This window comes from Cyprinus carpio, chromosome A25 (assembly GCF_018340385.1).
Source record: "Cyprinus carpio isolate SPL01 chromosome A25, ASM1834038v1, whole genome shotgun sequence".
Classification (NCBI taxonomy): domain Eukaryota; kingdom Metazoa; phylum Chordata; class Actinopteri; order Cypriniformes; family Cyprinidae; genus Cyprinus; species Cyprinus carpio.
This window is the reverse complement of record NC_056596.1, coordinates 10652364-10672702: the sequence shown is the minus strand read 5'-3', so window position 1 is coordinate 10672702 and position 20339 is coordinate 10652364. Positions and strand designations below refer to the sequence as shown.

General features: G+C 35.6%; 1 protein-coding gene across 8 annotated transcripts in view; it reads left to right on the top strand.

The window, feature by feature from the left end:
• The window catches only part of magi2b (membrane associated guanylate kinase, WW and PDZ domain containing 2b), an 81058-nt gene that overhangs the window by 4161 nt on the left and 56558 nt on the right, over positions 1 to 20339 (top strand). For 7 of the 8 annotated variants that reach the window (XM_042715445.1, XM_042715446.1, XM_042715448.1 and 4 more), the window contains exon 2: positions 16077 to 16193. In XM_042715445.1, the coding sequence (XP_042571379.1) occupies positions 16077 to 16193 (117 nt within the window). Of the gene's footprint in view, positions 1 to 14015; positions 14620 to 16076; positions 16194 to 20339 lie in introns of those variants that run through there. The other variant, XM_042715447.1, reaches the window with a different exon arrangement.

Genomic DNA, 20339 nt, shown 5'->3' with positions numbered 1-20339 from the left:
CATACAGGTTTGGAGAAAATTTAAATTTTTTAAATTTATTTATTTAATTTTTTTTTAAAATGTAACTATCCCTGTACAGATACAGTAGGTAATAGTTATTACCATGCATATGATACTGTAGGTAATGGTATTATATGCATGTGGATCATGTGCTGTGTTTTTTTTTTTTTATGTCTCAGTCCGTCCTGCTTTGATGTGATGGAGGAGATGGTGTGTTTGCATTGATGTGTGTTGGTGCATGTCCAGGACCCACTTTTGTGGCTTGGTGGTTACAGGGACCTTAAATCCCGACTTGTCATAATGACCCAGTTCTGACAGTTATCTGTATATCAAGCTAAGTAGTCAACTAGGCTGCCTTCATACAGTCACATTTACGTGTAGAACCACGTTTGATTTGGAATAAAGCACGTCTATTGGTGTCTTATTTTAGCAGTCGTCTTTCATGTTTTCATTTAATCTTCTGAGGCAGATATTTGGTTTAGGGTTTCTCGTAATCCTGTGCCGCTACACTACTTCACACTTAGTGCATTGACCGATCCGATGCTGCGACCTTCGGTTTTCCAAGTCACTTTTGATGCGTTGACGGTTTTTTAATATCAGCAATATAATCTTATTATTTTTCAGTAGTGAAGTACAATAATTGGTTATATAACATGTTCAGTTTGCACAAATGGATTTGTTAACTGATTAACACAGACATGACTTGATTTCTGCAGCCTCGGGGGTTTAACTTATTTTGCTTTGAAGTGTAATTTATCTGTGACAGTCATTATTCTGTCATAATAGTTGGCATTTTTCTTAGAGATGTGCGATAGGTTTGGCATTTCATCTTGCATTTAGTCATTTTAAGTAAGTGATTTTATTTCATCTGTGTTTTTCATTATTTCATCATCGTCACTCATCTGTAATGATTTTTTTTCTTTTACATCTATAAAGAGTACACATATGAGTGGGGTGAGATGTGTCGCCCCTTAATCTAGCAAACTGTACATAATGTTTATCATATATTTAGAAAGAACTAGGGGTGGGCGATATGTCAAAAATATCATATCTTAATGTTTGTTTTTTTCCAAGTAAATCATGATTCACAGTTTTCTCACGATTCTTTATGTTGGTTTTACTATTTTGCAAGTTGTCTGAGCAGTACAGCCAAACTAATTTCGCTATTTTAAAAACAAAGTCTTACAAGGTTACAAAATATAAAATAAAAAAAGAATGGTAGATATTTAGGCCAACGTGGGTGAAGATAAAAATCTTTGTCATTATTTTATCTTTTTTATAAAAAAATAAGAACAAAGATGCACATTACAAATACGTATAATATACACACATATAGCAAATTATGCTTTATTTGTCACTATATATCTGTATTTAGCCGTAGCATTCAAGAAATTGAATGAACAAATATAAAAATAAAACACTAAATACACTTCGCTGTATGAATTATACATTGATTCTTATTAAAGCAACTGTATTAAAGTTCTTCAGTCAAGAGCAGTGAGTGATTATTTTTTGTTTGTTGTTTTATGAACATTTAAGGGATAGTTCACTCAAAAATTAAAATGGTCTCATTTACTCTCAAGTTGTTTTAAACCTCAAGAAGTTTCTTTCTTCTGTTGAGCAGAAGTTATTTTAAAGAATGTGGGTAACCAAACAGTTGCTGTTCACCAGTGACTTCTGTAATATTTTTGTTTTCCTACTATCAAAGTCAGTGGGGCCCAGCAACTGTTTGGTTACACACATTCTTCAAAATATCTTCTTTTGTGTTCAACACACAAAAAAAGATATTAATACATGTTTGGGACAACATGAGAGTGAGTAAATAAGGTATAAGAATTTAGAAATTAAATTTTGGGTGAACAATCCCTTTAATGACAAACCCCATCATCACAATTTACTTTCATTGTATGGAAAAGAGCAGCGTGATCATTCTGCTATGTACAGGCACACATCCGTTCTTCTCTGTTTACTTTCACTTTAGACATAACCAAACTATGATATATGTAGACCATGTGTGTTTTGACAATAATAGCACAATCAGACGTGAAAAAATAATTTACTTTACTTCAGTAATCAGGTGCTGTTTGACAGGCATTTTTAGTGTGTCTGCACGCTTCAGATGTATGCACTCAGAAAATGTTTAACTGGCAAGGCTTCAAACCACATGCAATATAATGTACTTTTGTGATCATGAAGTGCAGTGTCCGCGTGAGTGGATTTCTACAGCTGAGGTAAACATTTGATTGTGAATGTATGTCCCGTCAGTGTAGACAGGGCCGGCCCTAAACCAATTTTGGTTCCCCTTTGCAATCGCAGCCAATTCCCACCACCAATCATTCACATAGAAACTGCATAGCTTTATGACATAACAAATTACATGTGAAATATAAGACGCTTGCACAAAAAAAAAAAAAAAAAAAATTGACATTAACTCAGCTAGCTATTTAAAATGAGAGAACTTTATCTTCCAAAGGCAGCTACAATATTAACATTTAAATCTTAATTTTCTTCATTTCAAACATTCATAGATCTAGGGATGCACTGATCTTAATTTTTTAATGGCAGAATCCAATACATAGACTGTGCGCTGGAACACAATACTGTCATATTTCTTCAAAAGCAAGATCATGGAGACATTTTAAATCGCCCAGATCAAAAATGTTGATATCGCACATCCCTAGAAAGAACCCATTACCCCCATCTAGAGTAAGAGATGCACATGAGAAAAGCAAACATCTTTAAGCTAAGAATGGATGTTTTTCTACATGGCAGATAACAAGAATTTGGTAAAGCAAAATTATTTTTTGGTATTAAAATATAAATTACATATTCAGTTAATGAATTGGCAATTTATAAAACAATATTTATTATTTTAATTGAATTTCAGTTTATATCAGACAATGCATTTTGGTGTATTATCTTTATTTTATTTTTATTTATTATATCTTTAGCAGTGTTTATGCAAGTATTATATGCTATTTAGATTTTTTTATTAATAACTATAAAATTTGACTAAAAATTGAAAAAAAGATTTATTAAAACTTTTATTTTAAAATTAAGTTTTTCTTTTTAATTTTATATAAATTTAAAGTCATTTTGTTTGTGTGTCCTTTGTTTTTTTGTTAGTTTTTTCTCTTCTGCTGCTGTTTAGGTTTAATTAATTTTTATATTTCAATTTTGGTTTTCAGTTTTAGTTTTTACTTATTTTTTCCAGTTTGTGATCTTATTGCTTCAAACTTCAGTATATTTCAGTTTATGGAAAAGAGCAGCGTGATCATTCTGCTAAACATCTCCCTTTGTGTTCCACAGAAGAAAGCCCCTGGTCACTATTTACTTTCATTGTATGGAAAAGAGCCGCGTGATCATTCTGCTAAACATCTCCCTTTGTGTTCCACAGAAGAAAGAACGTCTTACAGGTTAATATTAGCATGAGGATAAGTAAATGATTAAATAAATTCAATTTGGTGTGAACCACCCCAATAAAAACAAATATCACACATACACCAACCATCCTCCCCCCTCCTATAAATAAACATACATATTTATTAGATGCAGACTGTCATTTGGCTGGTCGCAAATCTGGAAACAATTCCCTAAGCGAGCTGTGAACGCTTTTTAGCTTTTGTGCATTATGCAATGTAACTTCACAGCTATTTTGGCAACTTTGTCTAGACCTATAGGATAAAACGTACCTTTCAGCTCCACATCCGATTAATCATGAAAACTGAAAAGGCTCTGCAAAGCCACTAGCAGTGCAGAACATTATATTCTGCAGTCTTCCACTCACTAAGCAAGTGGAGCACAAGTGCCACCTAATTTGTAAAGCAGATCCATCTGACATTCCTCTAGGCTGCTTTTTGGGATTATGATGGTTTTAATGTGCTTACCAAAGTGACTGATTGCAATCAACCGGACAGAACTGCAAGGTTCCCTTCAGACAGAATGATATACTTTAGGCTGATGTTGTGATTGCCATTTTAAAGTGGGTTTACCCTCGGCCAATCAGGGCGCAGAAACGTCTTTGATCCATTGTTAAGTCACGACTACAAGTGCATGAGATGTCAAAGACAGCTGCCTTGAATGTTAACATGACAAATGCGTACGCTGGAGAGCGTGCAAGCATGATTTTCGTTTTTATGAAACAGTTTCTCACTGCTTTTCACACTGGCTGGCTTACTTTGATTATCCGCATGAGAAAAACATATTTAGTAAATAATTAACTATGATGTGGGTTCTTATCCTTTAGATCTGTGCATAAAAATGCTTGGCCATCTGTCATGAAGTAAACACTACTGCAGTTAATTTTGCCTCTGTGCTCTCTACACTACAGGGACACAGATCTCGTTTATAGAGAGTCTTTCGTTCTATATTCTTTCTTCTACTGTATTCATTACCTTGAGATGCAAACATTGTAGTCATGCACATGCAGTTTTTTTTTAGTTTGCTCCAGTTTACAATACAGCTGAATACCAGGCCAAGGACATTATTTGGCTTTTAATATTGTAACAAAAATGCTGACATTATATTGCAGCATCCCACTTTTGTCCTACAGTAATTCTGCCGAACTAAATTAATTTTAATTAACACACAAAAAACACATATCCAATTCAAAGCCAAGTTATTATATAGAAAATATATATTTTATTTTACCATTTTTATATTTTCCATTTTTAAGTCAAGTCAAGTCAAGTCAAAGTTTATTTATATAGCACAAATTTAACACAACTGTAGCTGAATATTTTCATTCCATGTATATCATTTATTTATGGTTTTGAAATTTTAGTTTGGTTTAGTTTAGTTATAGTTGACTATAATATCCCTGGTATTCATGTTGGTTTCATGTGGTTTTGAAAAACTTACCTATTGTACACAAAAGTGTCAATGTTGTCAGGTTAAAATAGCGTATTTTCCTTACATCTTTATTATTTTCAAACAAATTACATGTTTTTACTACATTAAAAATATAAAAAAATAAACAACACACACTTCAAATCATACACATATATATAAACAAACAAACAGTGGGCATAGAAAATAATCACCCTCTTTAAAATAATAACATTTTGTTGCTTTGCAGCCTGAAATTAAGTTTTTGTTTTATCCAGCTGTATAACAACCAAGTAAAAGATGTAACACCAACATGTCAGCAAAAAAATACATAACCTGAATCACGGAGATGAAAAAGGATCACCCACTTGTGTCAGTATTTTGCTGAACCACCTTTTGCTTTAATTACAGCCTTTAGTCTGTATATATATCTCTGTCTCTGCTACCATTGCACAGCTAGACTTTGCAATATTTGTCCACTCTTCTTTGCAGAACTGCTCAAGTTGTGTTCAATTTGACGAGGCCATGCAAGGACATTCACCTTCTTCTTCTTCAACCACTGTGTGCTCAGTTTCACTGTGTGCTTTGGGTCATTGTCATGTTGGAAGGTAAACCTTCTTCCCATTGACAACTTTTCTGGCAATTTGACTGTATTTTGCCCCATCCAATTTTCCTTCTATCCTGACAAGTGCTCCAGTCGATGCTGCAGGGAAACACCCCATAACAGGATATTACCTCCTCCATGCTTTACTGGAGGAATGCTGTTTGGATGGTGAGCTGGATTGGATTCATTGTTTGGTGTTGATGCCAAATTATTCGGTTTTTGTCTCGTCTGCATCAGAATCTTCAAGGTGTGTTTTGGGAAAGCTCAGTCGTGACTGCATGTGGCCTTTCTTGAGGAGTGTCTTTTTTTCTTGCAACCCTCCCATACAAGCCACGTGTGTGAATTTGTGATGATGTCAAATACACACAGTGGCCACTCTCTGTCATAAATTCCTGCAGCTGCTTCAGAGAGTCGCTGTAGGTCTCTTGGTCGCCTCTCTGATCAGTTCATCCAGTTTGGAGTGACGTCCTGATCCAGGGAGGATCTGTTTTGTACCAAATACTTCTTAATAATAGACTTCACTCTGCTTCTGCGTATTGACAAAGCCTTTGAATTTTTTTTGTATCAATCTCCTGACTTGTGCCTGTCCACAACTTTATCCCTGAGATCGTTTGATGGGTGCCCGTAGTTGATTGTTTGCTTCAGTTGCACTACCAAAGACTGAAATGCTCCAGCAAAGCTCTCTTCTTTTTGAGCTAATAAAAATGACCACAGCTGATCACAGTTGAAAGTCAAATGGCTTTGTGTGCCTGTGAGAAGGTGATTAGCTAAACCTGAGTTTACAAGTCATTTTTAGGAGGGGGTGATGTTCCTTTTTCCAAATCAGTGATTCTGTTTTTTATTTTTTTTATCTTTCACTTGGTTGTTATAAGTTGTACTGAGCAAATACAGCTGGATAAAACAAAAACTGTGTCCATCTTCATTTCAGGCTGCAAAGCAACAAAATGTGATTTATTTATGTGTAAAATCAATAAAATGTTATCTTATAAAAATATATATATATATATATATATATTTATCTAAAACAAACTTTTTTTCTTAAAAAAATAAAAGTGTAAAATCAATAAAATGTTATCTTATAAAAATTTTTATCTAAAACAAACTTTTTTTCTTCAAATATTAATAATCATTAAAAGCGTTGTGTTTAAAAATTAATTTAATTCAGAGATTATAAACATCCTCATTTATGCCATGTCAAGTAATTTATGAGACAATTTCCTTTAGTAATGAATGTGTTTTTGAATAAATTAATTGATCCCGGCAATGGTAATGTTTATATCAGCGCGAAGCGCTTTTAATCTAATGCTTAAATAAAAATGAATAAAAAATGAGATCTGTTCTTTTAAAAGAAAAATATTCTTAGTTAAGGGAGTCCACGCAGTATGCAGACTCGCGCTGTGTGTTTTATCAAAGAATTAGCTTCGGGATCTAAAATACAGCGTCTGCAAAATAAATAAACGTCCATGGCCTACAAAAAATGCTTGACTTTTGAAATCAGCTTTAATGTCAGTACCGTGTTGTGCTGTATAAAAGCGTATCACTGTAATACATTTGTGTATGAGCTGTTCAGTGTTTGCTCTGCAGCCCACAGTTTCCGTATTTTTGCTGTGAAGAAATATGAAGATGAGCAAAGTGTTTGTTTTGGGATTAGAGATGCATATGCAAATGAAAGAGGTGGAGCCAGCTCGCGTGGAATTACTCAACAGCGGGATACAAAACAAAACCGATGCTTTAAGAGCCTGGAGTCATAGAGGCTGGCAGAAAAAGGTCTTTTTGTGCAGTAATCACTATGTGGCTGTAGGCTTTAATGTCTTGTTCAATGCCCCAGAGCGCCTGCTTTGTCACAGAGATCCAGAATTGATCCCCAGAGCGTATTTATTTACTTGGAATCCAAACTGTTGTTGTTTTTGTCTTTGGTTGTGTTGGTTCAGTCAGGCTACAGCAAAACAGGTCAGTTACACACTGCCTTTTCCAAACTGAGAAATAATATTGATTACCACAAAAATGAATTTCAAAGTAATAATTTTCTTTAAAGAAGCAAAAATACATTGCAGTGAAGTTACAGTGAGGTGCTTATAATGGGAGTGAATGGGGCCAATCTGTAAACATTAAAATACACTTTGTTTCAGTAGTACATCCACAAGATGTGTGTTAACATGATTCTATGTGGAAAACAAATCACGTATTGACCTTTCCTGTGTAAAAATATATCTAATTTTAGTAAGTCGTTGCTATGACAATGTAAAATGACTGCAAAAATTATGATTTAAACAGCTTTACAACTCAATAATAATACTCTTGAGTGTTTATAAAATTATAAGCTTGATATTTATGCTTTTAAAATCTCCAAAATTGGCCTCTTTCACTTCCATTTTGCCATTTGTCCAGGTATATTCTATTTTAATATTGCTTATTATTTCTACAATTCAAATAATACACTATTTTTATTTAATACATCAATGTATTTGCTTTTATAAAATTATATGCTTTACATTTTTGCTTTTAAAATCTCCATAATTTAGTCCTATTCTTTTTCATTATAACCTTGATTTTTGCCTATTGTGCAGCTATATCATGGTTTAGTATTATTGATTATTTTTCCAATTCACATACACTTTTTTTTCCACAGAAGAATAAAATTGCTTTTACAGATTTATAAACTTCACATTTATGCTTTTTTAACCTCTAAAAACGTGCACCATTTATTTAATTGAAAGACAGACAGATACATCAGACAATACTGAGACTATACACACAGTGAAACATGAGGTACAACATAAACTGTGTAACTGTCTGCGGGTCGGAGTGAGGTGTGGATGAGATGCTTCGGGAGAAGATTAAGAAAATTAGGCCAGGGACGCTGACCATAGAGAAGATTATTTAATACTGCAAACACGCATATTCAAGATGTTTTTCTAGGAAAAATAACAGTGACCTTCCTCCAGCAGAGGGTGGGAGATCGCAGCAGCGGTTGGGTGGGACGAGATCCCAGATGATTCTGCATGACAAAGACACATATTTGACATGACATCAACGCCTTTAAAATCTGGCCCTGATTTTATGCATCTAGGGCCAGTCATCTGAGCAATGCTTGTTGGAGTGGTGAAATATCACATACCTGACAAACCAGACAAAAAACACTTAGAAGTTTGATTGGAAGTTTCATACTAATGCTGAGGGGTTTGTTTAAATCTTTAAACCAAAAGTATGAACAATAGAATCATCAGTAACAATGTCATTTCCATTCTGAAAATGGCTTGGTTGCCATAGCCTTTCATGTTCCAGGCCCAATTTTACATTGTCGTCATTTTAGCAATGGAAACCTTGAAGTGACGTGCAAAGATTTTGTTTCTATATTTAGAAGAAAGACAATCCTGAAGTCAAGGCACATCCATTTTCAAAAAGGCTAATTCTGACTGATCAAAGTCTACCAATGATAGGCGATCACTTTTACCTGGAACACAGTCCAGGATGACATAAATGAAATCTTTATCTTTGTACCTCATTGTTCAGTCTGTTGTCAGATGCTGGTTTATTCAGGGAGACCTTGTTTTTTTTTTAATAACCAGTTGTGTTCTGGAGTACTAAACCTGAAGGTTGCTTGCTTGCCTTTAGCCTAAATATATATAATTTTTTTTTTTTAATCTTTAGATTATCTATGCTATAATTTAACGCTTATTTAAAATGAAAATTTGCTTAAAATGTACTCACCCTCAGGTCATCTAAGATGTAGATGAATTTGTTTCTTCAGCAGAACAGATTTGGAGAAATGTAGCATTGCATCACTTGCTCACCAGTGGATCCTCTGCAGTGAATGGGTGCCGTCAGAATGAGAGTCCAAACAGATGATAAAACATCACAATGATCCTCACAATTCCAACTGATTAATTAATGTTGGTTAATTGTTAAAAGCTGCATGTTTGTGAGAAACAAACATCACTGCATATTTCTCTCCTGATTCAGAAGAGGCAAATCTTCCACTGGAGAAAGCAGTGTGTTAAGGATGGAGGACCGGAAGCAGTGGTTTGAAGTTAAAAACTCTTTAACTTATTGATTGTCTTATTGATGGATTTGTTTATTACAAACATGCAGACTCATGGACTAAACTGGAGTCGTGTGGATTACTTGTAGATTATTGTGATGTTTTATCGGCTGTTTGGACTCTCATTCTGACGGCACCCATTCACTGCAGAAGATCCATTGCTGAGCAAGTGATATATTGCTAAATTTCTCCAAAACTGTTCCAATAAGAAAACAAACCCCCTATATCCTGGATGGCCTGATGGTGAGTATGTTTTCATTTTTAAGTGAACTATACCTTTAAAGTTAATCTTTTTTTATTATTTTATACAGACAAAATAATATAGATTTTATTGGTTTATAGGCCATAACTTTTTTTGTTGTTGTTTCCAGCACTTTAACACTTCAAATTTGTGTATATTGCCATGTGTCTTAACATAATTTAGCTTCCTTTGGGTTGTTACAGTTAGAGGTGTGAGTGGTTTTGAAATGTGAATCATCATCGCAGGACAAACAAAGTGAGTCAGAAGGAGATCTTCAGAACCATAATTAGCAGTTTTCTCTTTTCTTCGTTTAACAAAAGGAAGAGATTGATAGCTCCGGCTATGCAGCTTGGATTCAAGCCTAGTTGTTAATGTGGATTGTTTGAGTCAAAAAGACAAAAGGCTGTCGTGCCTTATTTGTGAGTTCAAATCCAGTTGTCTGGGTCATTTTTCTTCCTTTTGCTGGTTGTAATTTTTCAAACTACATAGTGCAAAAGATGTACATTGTGCTCCAGTGTGCTTTGTGAACACTTTTTTTATGGCTTTATCTCATAGGATGATTGAACCATTTTATTTGGCCTTTTTGGAGCTTTTTTACTGATATAGATATTGGAGAGAGCCAGATTCAAACCCAGATGAGCACCATGGCCTGATGTATTAGGCCACAGCTCCAACAGTCCAGCTTTTTAAAAATGAAATAAACAGATAAGTAGTAGTGATTGGATATCTCTGCCTATGAAGAGAGAAACAAAGAGCTGAGGGAGAAATGTGTGTTGTTTGTGTCTACTCAAAGAAGATGCAGAATCTGACCTCTCGTAGGAGTCGGTGGTAGCGAATAGGAGATATTGATTGGCCGGCATCGCACTTGGGTTTCCTCTCCGTGTCCAGAGCTTTATCACGGCTCTCCGCTTTAGTCTGTTTAAGCCGAAGGGCTCTAGCACCAAAAAACTTTCCAGGGGAGGAAAACTTTCAGGCGATCGATTCGCTGCTCAGCTGTCCTCAGCGAGGGCAGTGGTGTCAACTGTGATTATGCTGTCAAAAAGAAACCGCTGAAACTTATTGGAATGTTTTATTAACACCTTATCAGAGAGTATTAACCGTATCTTATGGTGACATGTTTCCACCTTATCAGAGAGTATTAACCGTATCTTATGGAAGGTATCATGGCTCAGACCTGTGGAGAACCTCTTTATACCTCAGAGTGAAAAAATAAAGATAATTGTGACTTTAAACCTTGTAATTGGGCCTTAATTTCTCGTAATTGTGAATTATATCTTACAATCTCCCAACATGACTATATTACACAACTGATACTAATCTTATACTAAACCGAATTATAAAAATTTTATCAATTATAAATTATAAAGGAATACTCCACCGCAAAATGAAAATTTTGTCATTAATCACTTACCCTCATGTTGTTCCAAACCCATAAAAGCGGTCACAAGCCTCCCGGTGTTCAGCCAAAATATCTTAAATTGTGTTCCGAAGATGAACGAAGCTTTTACGTGTTTGGAACAACATGAGGGTAAGTGATTAATGACAAAATTTTCATTTTGCGGTAGAGTAACCCTTTAATTGTGACTTTGTTTCTTGTAATGGTAACTATATCTCTAAATGTGACTATATATTTTATACCTGAGCATTTACATCTCACAGTGTGACTATATATCATAATTATAGTAATTGTGACTTTATATCTAAAAAATGATTTTATATCTCAGAATGTGACTTTTTATCTCCTAATAATGACTTGTTTTCTTATAATTATGACTTTATATATCAAAGTGTGATTTTTTTTTTTTTATATCTCACAACTAAAAACTGTTTCTATAACAGTTTAACTATATCTCAAAATGTCACTTTTTTATCTCATAATTATGACTTTGTTTCCCATAATGGTGACTTTATATCGCAAAGTATTACTTAAAATCTCACATTGTGACTTTATATATCATAATTAAGACTTGGTTTCTAACATACCTCACAACTGAGACTTTATATCTCAAAATATGACTTTAATCTCAAAATGAGATGTTTAAATCTTAAAATCTCACAATCGTGACAGTATCTCACAATTGAGTCTTTATATCTCAAAACGTGACTTTATATCTCACAGTGTGAATATCTTATAATTTTTATGTTGTTTCTTGTAATTGGATCTTATATGTCAAAATGTGACTATATTTAGCATTGTAACTGTATGACTTTGTACTGTTTATCTCATAATTAGGATTTAAGGCTGGAATACACTGCACAACTTTTAAAATCTGAACAGATTAAAGTAAAACTGGCCATCGTACACTAAACAACTGAGGATCACACACTACCAGATTTTCAAGTTGTTCCAATCACAACTAATTCATTAAAAATGTTTGTTGCTAGGAGACACGTGACAAATGAAAACAATATGTGTTCTAAAATTGGCTTAAATTTCCAACTATGAATGGATAGATTCATAGTATGAAGCTAAAAAATTGGCATCTGTGACCATCATACACTACGTGATTTTCTATAAAATCTGTAAACTCAAATCTGCAGACCGGCTCTGACTTTCATCAACTAGCGTCAGCTTATCCACACTGTAAATCAGGAGGAATCAGGGCAAAAGTCATGTGGTGTATTCCAGCCATTAAATTTCAAAATGTAACTATAACTCACAACTGATTCTTCGTATCTTAAAATGTGACATTACATCTCATAACTATGACTTATTGTGAAATTTTACCTCCCAATTACCTGTATTTTTTTTCTCTGAGGCAAAAAACGGGCCTCCATACAGACCTCTTTAGGTTATAAATAAGCTTGATTGCACACGATCGCAATGTTCCATCCAGAAATGTTTGTTCCTCTGTGCCACACGTTTGTTTATGTACATGTGTGTCTTTGAATTTATTGACTGTTTAATCAACAAGCATCTATCATCACTTGTGGAGAAGTGGCTGATAGATGACACAAAGAGGTGTCCTCTGGGACTGAGCGAAAGTGAGAGCGTGAGAAAGAGAGGTTTTAACAGCTGTCCGACTCGCTCTCGCCCTCACGTCATGCCTTTGCCCACTGTGTCATCAGTTGTGCTGACAAATGAAGCGGCCACGTTCTCTCACGAGTCAAAGGTTTGTCCTCCTCCACAGAATCTCAGTTGTGACCTCAGACTCTCTCCTTGTAATATTGACTGAGTCATGAAGATGTATTCTCAGCAGATATGCCTCTTTTTCACAGGCCGAGCAACGAGATAAGTGATCTGAGATCAGTTGAAACGCCTCCTGTGCATTCCTCGACCGAATTTCAGCATTTATTAATTTTCTACGCAGTCGTTGTATGTACATGTTTTGCATACCAGCTAGGATGATGCCATTTTTGCGTTCACCCACACGATTTAAATTTCTGAAGGGTTAGATCAAGGTCACTCTGCCTCACCATAACTATGGGTTTTTGTTACTCTGGTCTACTGTATAGTTTTCATCCTCATATTCCAAAAAAATCTAAATTTCAAGCTTCTTGATGACTAGAATACATTTAAAACTCAATTGCAAGCCTGTGAACACTGAAATAAAATCTTTCAGAACAAAATGTTGATCTCAGTTTACCGTCAATATTCTCCAACACGTGAGGTTTCAGTAACCTTGTCGGTCATGTTTAATTTGTGGACCCCACTAAATATGTCTTAAAACCACCAATAAAAAACAAGCAAAGAAACAAACAATGTTTTGATTTTGGGGAAGTCATGGCCTAATGGTTAGCAAGTTTGACTCCTAATCCTAATGTTGTGGGTTCGAGTCTCGGGCCGGCAATACCATGACTGAGGTGCCCTTGAGCAAGGCCAACTGCTCCCCGGGCGCCGCAGCATAAATGGCTTCCCACTGCTCCGGGTGTGTGTTCACGGTGTGTGTGTGTGTTCACTGCTGTGTGTGTGCACTTTGGATGTGTTAAATGCAGAGCACGAATTCTGAGAATGGGTCACCAAACTTGGCTGTATGTCACTTCACTTTCTTTCTATCACTTTCTTTATGGGGTTTATGAAAAAAATGTATGGGGTCTTATATAGTCAAGTCACTTTTATTTATGTAGCAATTTATACAATACAGATTGTGTCAAAGCAGCTTTACAGTGTTAAACACAAAAAACGTGTGCAGAAAATGCAAAAGGATAATAGAAAAGAGGTCATTTTTTCTATTCAGTGATCAGTTCAGTTCTTTTCAAATAGTGTCTTTGCAATCAAGTCAATAATATTGCCAGAAATTGTGGCTATGTATGTAGGTATATACAGTATATATATAGTTAAGCAACTTTGTTCTCCTTAAAACATGTGTTAGTTTGAAGTCAAAGTTATAACTAACCAGTTTTAGAGTAATGCAACTGTTAGAAGCCTAACACTTTTAGTAATTTTTAAATAGCCTATTCATTTCCAGCTGGACTTGGCCGGTCATTGTGCTCTCTTAGTGCGCGCTCCTACTTGCCGTCTTCACTCTTGACACTGATGTGTTCACAAGGTCAACAAGTTCACACGATGCCAACTAGCAGGAAGCATCTGGTGTGAACAAGATGGCCTTTTTGGTGGTGTGTCCGAAAGCATCTGTATCACTCACCCACAACCCTTGCAGTACTGCTGTTTACAGTCAGGGGGCGATATTAGACTTCACTATCCACTCAGCAAATGAGAATACAGGCTTCATTGTGATAGGCTCTCGGCTGCCAGAACCTTTTTTCCCTCTCTCTGTTGTCTCCTGACTGTCGACGACTCTGTCTCTTCTTCTCCACCTCCTCCCGTGTTCCCTCTCTCCTCTGGATTAAATTAGCTGCAGAACGGGAGACTCCATCACTGCTGCATCCATTGATGTATAATGGACTAGTTTAAAAATGGGATTGAAAGCATAAAGGGGAATAGCAGCAAGGATTTTGGAAGGGGTGAGTATATCCAAGCCAGTGACGGGAGCACATCATCTGGACCGCTGGAATTACAATTGGGATACAGTAGTTTTATGGGAAAGAGGGGGAGGAGAGAGCCATTAAAATTATGGATGATGACAAGTGAGATATTTATTTAGGATTTCTGTCCAAAGAAGTCTTCTTGCGAGATGTTTCCTTTTGTCATTTCCTTGGAATGGTGTGACGGTATTCCGAAGTGTTTTTTCCGCCGCTACAGCTGTGCAAGCTTGATTGTTGTATTTTTTCCTAATTGAGCTTCGTTTTCCATTCACAATGTCATGCAGAGATTTGATAATACAAAATTTTGATAATGGTTATTCTTCTAGCATTATGGGGAAAAGATGATGGTGATGTCAGAAAGGAAAACTGGTTTAGACACCTGCCATGAATGGATGTTGGACTACCAGTTTTTTTTGCCTTTGTTAACCGGTGACAATGAGATGTAATGTATTCTGAACTTGCGAAATGGTGTGCACGTTTATGCCAGATGCTTTTATTCCCAAAGGATCTTCTCATACATTGTGCTGGATTTTTTTAATTTCCAAGCAGTATATCCATGCTCAGCTGTGCCGAATGGTCAAGGTTATGATTGAAGCAGAAAAAAAAAAGAGCTGCTCGGCTCTCTTGAGGCACAGTAGTGCGAGATGATTTGTCATTTTTCTGTCCTTTGTTCACCTTAGAGAAAAGGTAGAAAGTATAAGTTCTCAAGCTACCTTTCATTTTCACCATTTGTCTTGTTGTGTCTCAGTGAATCTTGCTCACGATGTTGTAAGGGAACCTTTGGATGACTATCTGTCTGAGAAATATAAGCCAGACAACATAGTCTGTTGAATGGATCAGTAAAGTGAATCTTTACGGAATGATATTGTATTTAAAATATTTTTATTCATATTTAATTGAAACCATTGAAACCAACTCCAAATATTAACTGCATGAGTGTGACAACTGAAAGCTTTTATAAACCCTATTCACACTCAACAAACAGGATGTACTAATGTTTAGTGACACATGCTCTATAAGACATTTCATGAAGTGACTGAGAGGCTTGAAAACAAACATAATTTGTAAGGACCTAAGAGTGAACCTTGTGGAACGCAGCTCATTCAAACATACCATTTTGCATTTAAAAACAACTGCTTTGTCTGGTGTAGATGCATTTAAAAATATATATTTATATGTAAAATGTTATATAAAATATATAAGTTTTGATTATTTATTTAGTGATTGTTGATTGATTTTTATTTATTGTATGCTACCTAAACCTACCTTACTAACAGGGCTGTACACCCCTGTGAGCAATTAACAGGAAAATATAAGGAGGGGGAACTACACACTTTAACTTCATTAAAAAAAAAATTGAATGGGTGTCTCAGGTTCTGCATTTACTCGTCAACCAGTTTTTATTTATTTATTTATTTATTTTTTACCTTTTTTAGGAGGTGTTGTGGATAAAGATCTCCGGCATTATCTCAACCTACGGTTCCAGAAGGGTTCAGTGGACCACGAGCTTCAGCAAATCATACGTGATAACCTCTACCTCCGGACTGTGCCGTGTAAGTAACCTCTACATATATGTTTTAAGAATCTTGTTTTACACATGGCAAGTAGTTTGTATTTATCAACATTGGTATTTTTCGTATCCATAAATATGGTGCACAAAATCCTCATGAGGAACTTCAAGTGGAACCTACAAAATGAGGATCTGGTTCCAGTGTCCTAACCAGAATTCATGTAGTAAAAGTTATATGCTATAACCAGTAAAAACAACAACTTTTCCATCTGACCACAACATTTGCGACAGGGCATTTGCACAGTAGCTCTGCCCACTGTGAAATCTCATTGGTCCAAAATTCTGCTCCTTATGTCTATACGTTAGACATCAACTATCTTCTATGCAGTTTTGCATTTAGTTTGGACAGAAAAATTGCTTGTCACATTGTGCCTAGTTAGGACACAGGAAGTGTCCATTTTTTGTTGCACTATTTTAGTATTTTTAATAGTATTTTTCTTGCAAAACTTTCTCCTGATTATATGTAATGGAACTTTTGTTTGTTACTTTGGAAAGAGAGTGAGGACAGACTCTCCAAACCTGCCAGCAGATCCGCGAGGGAAGGTAGTCACAACTAAAAGGAGCCAAACTGTAATATTGTGGAAGTTGTTATTGTTGTGGGGGGTTATGGGAAAAACATGGAGACAGACCCTCCCTGATATGTCTGCGTAACACCTCAATGTATGATGCAACCAGATAGAAAGAACCGATATGATGGTTTAAAGCACTATGAATGGGTTTTTCACTCAGTCAGACGTAAAAGGAAAAATTGTAATATTATGCTAAGTGTCAACCTCTAGTTAGAGGTAAATGACAGGAATGTTAGCAGTGTTTCAAAATCATATGAAACAAATTTTACTCTTACCCCAGTTCATAAAAACTGAGACAGTTGAAAAAGGAGTTGCGACATACAAGGTTGAGGTGCAATTTTGCCAGCTAGCTAGGTAGCGGTTGCTAATGTTTGCTAGCTGCCTAGCTAGCTACCTACTTGATGTAAGTAATTATGGCTTGTTTTAGCGTTACAATATGATGGACAGTAGTCATAAAAAAAACCTTCTACCGATAACCTCATTCACAATGTTTGTTTTGTTTTCAGATTAACTTAAGATTCGTATTTAGAAATTGAATAAGAAACATATTTTGATGAACCTTGACTCTGCCCTTACAAAAATTAACAGTGGTTTTACCACAAATAAAACCAAAAAACATGGTTACGATAGTTAAATCATAGTAACAACAAATTAACCATGGTTTTGCTATACTAACTATATTTTAACCATTGTATTTGTAATAAAACTGTGGTTAAACGAATGGTAATCAATATGCCAAAAAAAAAAAACATGGTTACTGTACTTTTACTGTAATAAATCCATGGTTAATTTTCGTAAGGGTGGAAAAGTTGACAGTAACTGCTTTGCTATTTTGATTTACAGTTTGAACCTAACAGTTAAGATAGTTTTGTTTATTTTGAGCCATATGGTAACACTTATTATCTAACATTAGTTAATGCATTAACTAACACTAACTAACTAAGAGGCAATACATTTTTTACAGTATTTATTAATATTTGTTATAAAATACAACTGTTCATTGCTACCCCATGTTAGCTTAGGTCAGTTAACTAATATTAATAGATAGAACTTTTGATTTTAATAATGTAGTAGAAAATGTTGAAATTAAAATTTTATATATTCATTTATATATATATATATATATATATATATATATATATATATATATATATAAATAAATACAAATTGAATTTTATATATACATAACTAGTCTTTTTTTTTACCTCAACTAAAAACAAAAACAACTGGTAACTAACAGCGATGCTTGGGTCAACTCTGCATGTATACTCTCCTCACCCGTTCACTTGTTCTTCCTTTCCTTTCCTCCCTCTCTCGCTCGCTCTCTTCCTCAGCCTCGGGTTTCCAAGGCAACCAGCATTTCCTCTCCAGGCTTGCCTGCTGATGTTTCCCCCTCCCCCTCCATAGTGGTGCACAAACACATCACAATCACCAACCGGCTGGATGAAATGATGCCTTTGATTTATGCCTGTGCAGTGCAGTCATGAGCTTGTATTTCTGGAGCTATTTCTCCCATACTGAGAGTCATTAGTGTAACTGAACAGCTTGCTATGAGATGTTTCAGAGGCTGGATTGAAAGAGACAAGACAAGACAAAGCGATGTTAAGCTGTTCATTTGTCTCGTGAATGTTAAAGCAGAAGAAGAGAGCTAGAACATGACCTAGGTAACTGAATGTGATAGCGCTGCTTTATTAAAAACATGCCAGATAGAGTTTGATTCTAGTTTAACAGTCCCACAGGGAAGAAGTCAGAGATGGGTGCTGTCGGGATATTATTACACTACATGGTGCTTTCGAATTGGTATAGATTTTTGTTCTCTTCCATTTTGGTGCAGAAAATTGTTCTTCAAGGTTCGTTTTCTAGCTGTTTGCAAATCATTTGTTGTAAGTTTTATTTGATGACTTTAATTAGTCAATCTACACAATGTCTTGCCATTGAACCGGATGTGCCAATGCCTGCCATAGTGCTGGGAATGCAACATGCATTTGCTCTGTGCAATGAATTTGCGGCCAGATTTTGGGATGCAATGATGCATCAGTTTGGGCTTGTGTAGCTTGAAGCATTTGTGTTCACATTCAGAATCAAATCCTGCTGGTCAAGGTGTAACTACAGGCCGTTTGAAATGTGATGTGTAACTTCACTCTCAGCTGGAGCACGCTGCACTGACATGGCTCATTTCACAAGTCTCTGCACTGACACTAGTAGTCACAAAAAACAAACAAAATAATAACCATAACCAGTCTCAACCAATACAATTTACTATTCACGGCACGTTTGCTTGTCTTTGTGAAATGATGTCGGCTTTTTTTTTTTTTTTCGTTTAGATTTTAGATTGTGCTTAAGCGGCACTGTAAAATCCTCTTGGGAATTTTTTTTTTTTAAGAAGCTAAAAACTATTTACATTTCTTTTTTTTTAATTTTCCACACTTAATTTGAAATTCTCTACAAATATTTAACCTTTTTTATTTGTGCATTTCTATTTATATGTGTATATATGAATCTACATTTTTCTTAGTTTTTCTTCGAGATCATTAATTGATTGGACTGTAAAATAACATTTAATTAAAAATGCAAAATAACCACATTTATTTCTAAAATGAGAACTGGAAGTCACTCACATGCATCATGATGAAGTCATGTGACAGCAGTGTAGCATAACGTGTTTTTAACAGTACGAACAGTAGAGGCTGTACAGTGTAAACTACACGCTATTCAGTAAATAGTTTTCCCAAACACTCTCTTTTCCCTCTCTAATTTATTCCCTTTTGGATGAATCCAAACAAATATCCATTTTAAGTGCCAGTAAAATTGAAAAGCCTTTTATTTGATCTCAAGGGATTGCCGGTTTCATTTCTCACAACACCACTTCACTGGTAAATTCACACGACATATGACAATAGGCAACGAGCTCCCTCTCTGTGCTCTGATTCTCTAGTTTTTCTCTGTTTCTCTTCCACATCAGCTTTTATTTCCACCAGCCAAACAGTGACAGTGCAAAATAATGCTTTGCTTTCACTTGAGGCTATGACACTGTCGGATCACGTCCGTCACTTTGACGAGCGGCCGACAGAACGCATCACGAAAGGGCCTGTCCTTCCGCAGGGCAGTCAGAGCCTTGTATTGTACAATTAGACTTTCATATTCGTTCTCTAACCCCCACCTCGTATCTTCTACATCCAGCCAAATGCAATTGTTGCGTCCCACTGGTAGCGCGCGCCTACTGCTTAGCAAAGCCCTATTAGTATCTGTCAGCCATCAACCACTGATATATAATCATTTTAGACAGTTAGCTGTTTGTGAAGTGCAAGGACGGAAGATGAACAGACATTTGTGTGACTGTAACAGAGGATGTGAGTAATTTTGATGGGTTTTAGAGCTGGTGAGAAGATAATCTATTTTCTGTACATGTTTCTAAGGCCTTTCACATGCATTGTTTTCCAATGCACTGCCACTGAACTCTGTGGATTGTAGGTCAACTGTTGTAATGCAAAGCTTAAAGTTCAGCTTTCATCTTTGACTCTGTTTGCACTGACCTTTTCTCAAACCGCATTCTGTGTGAT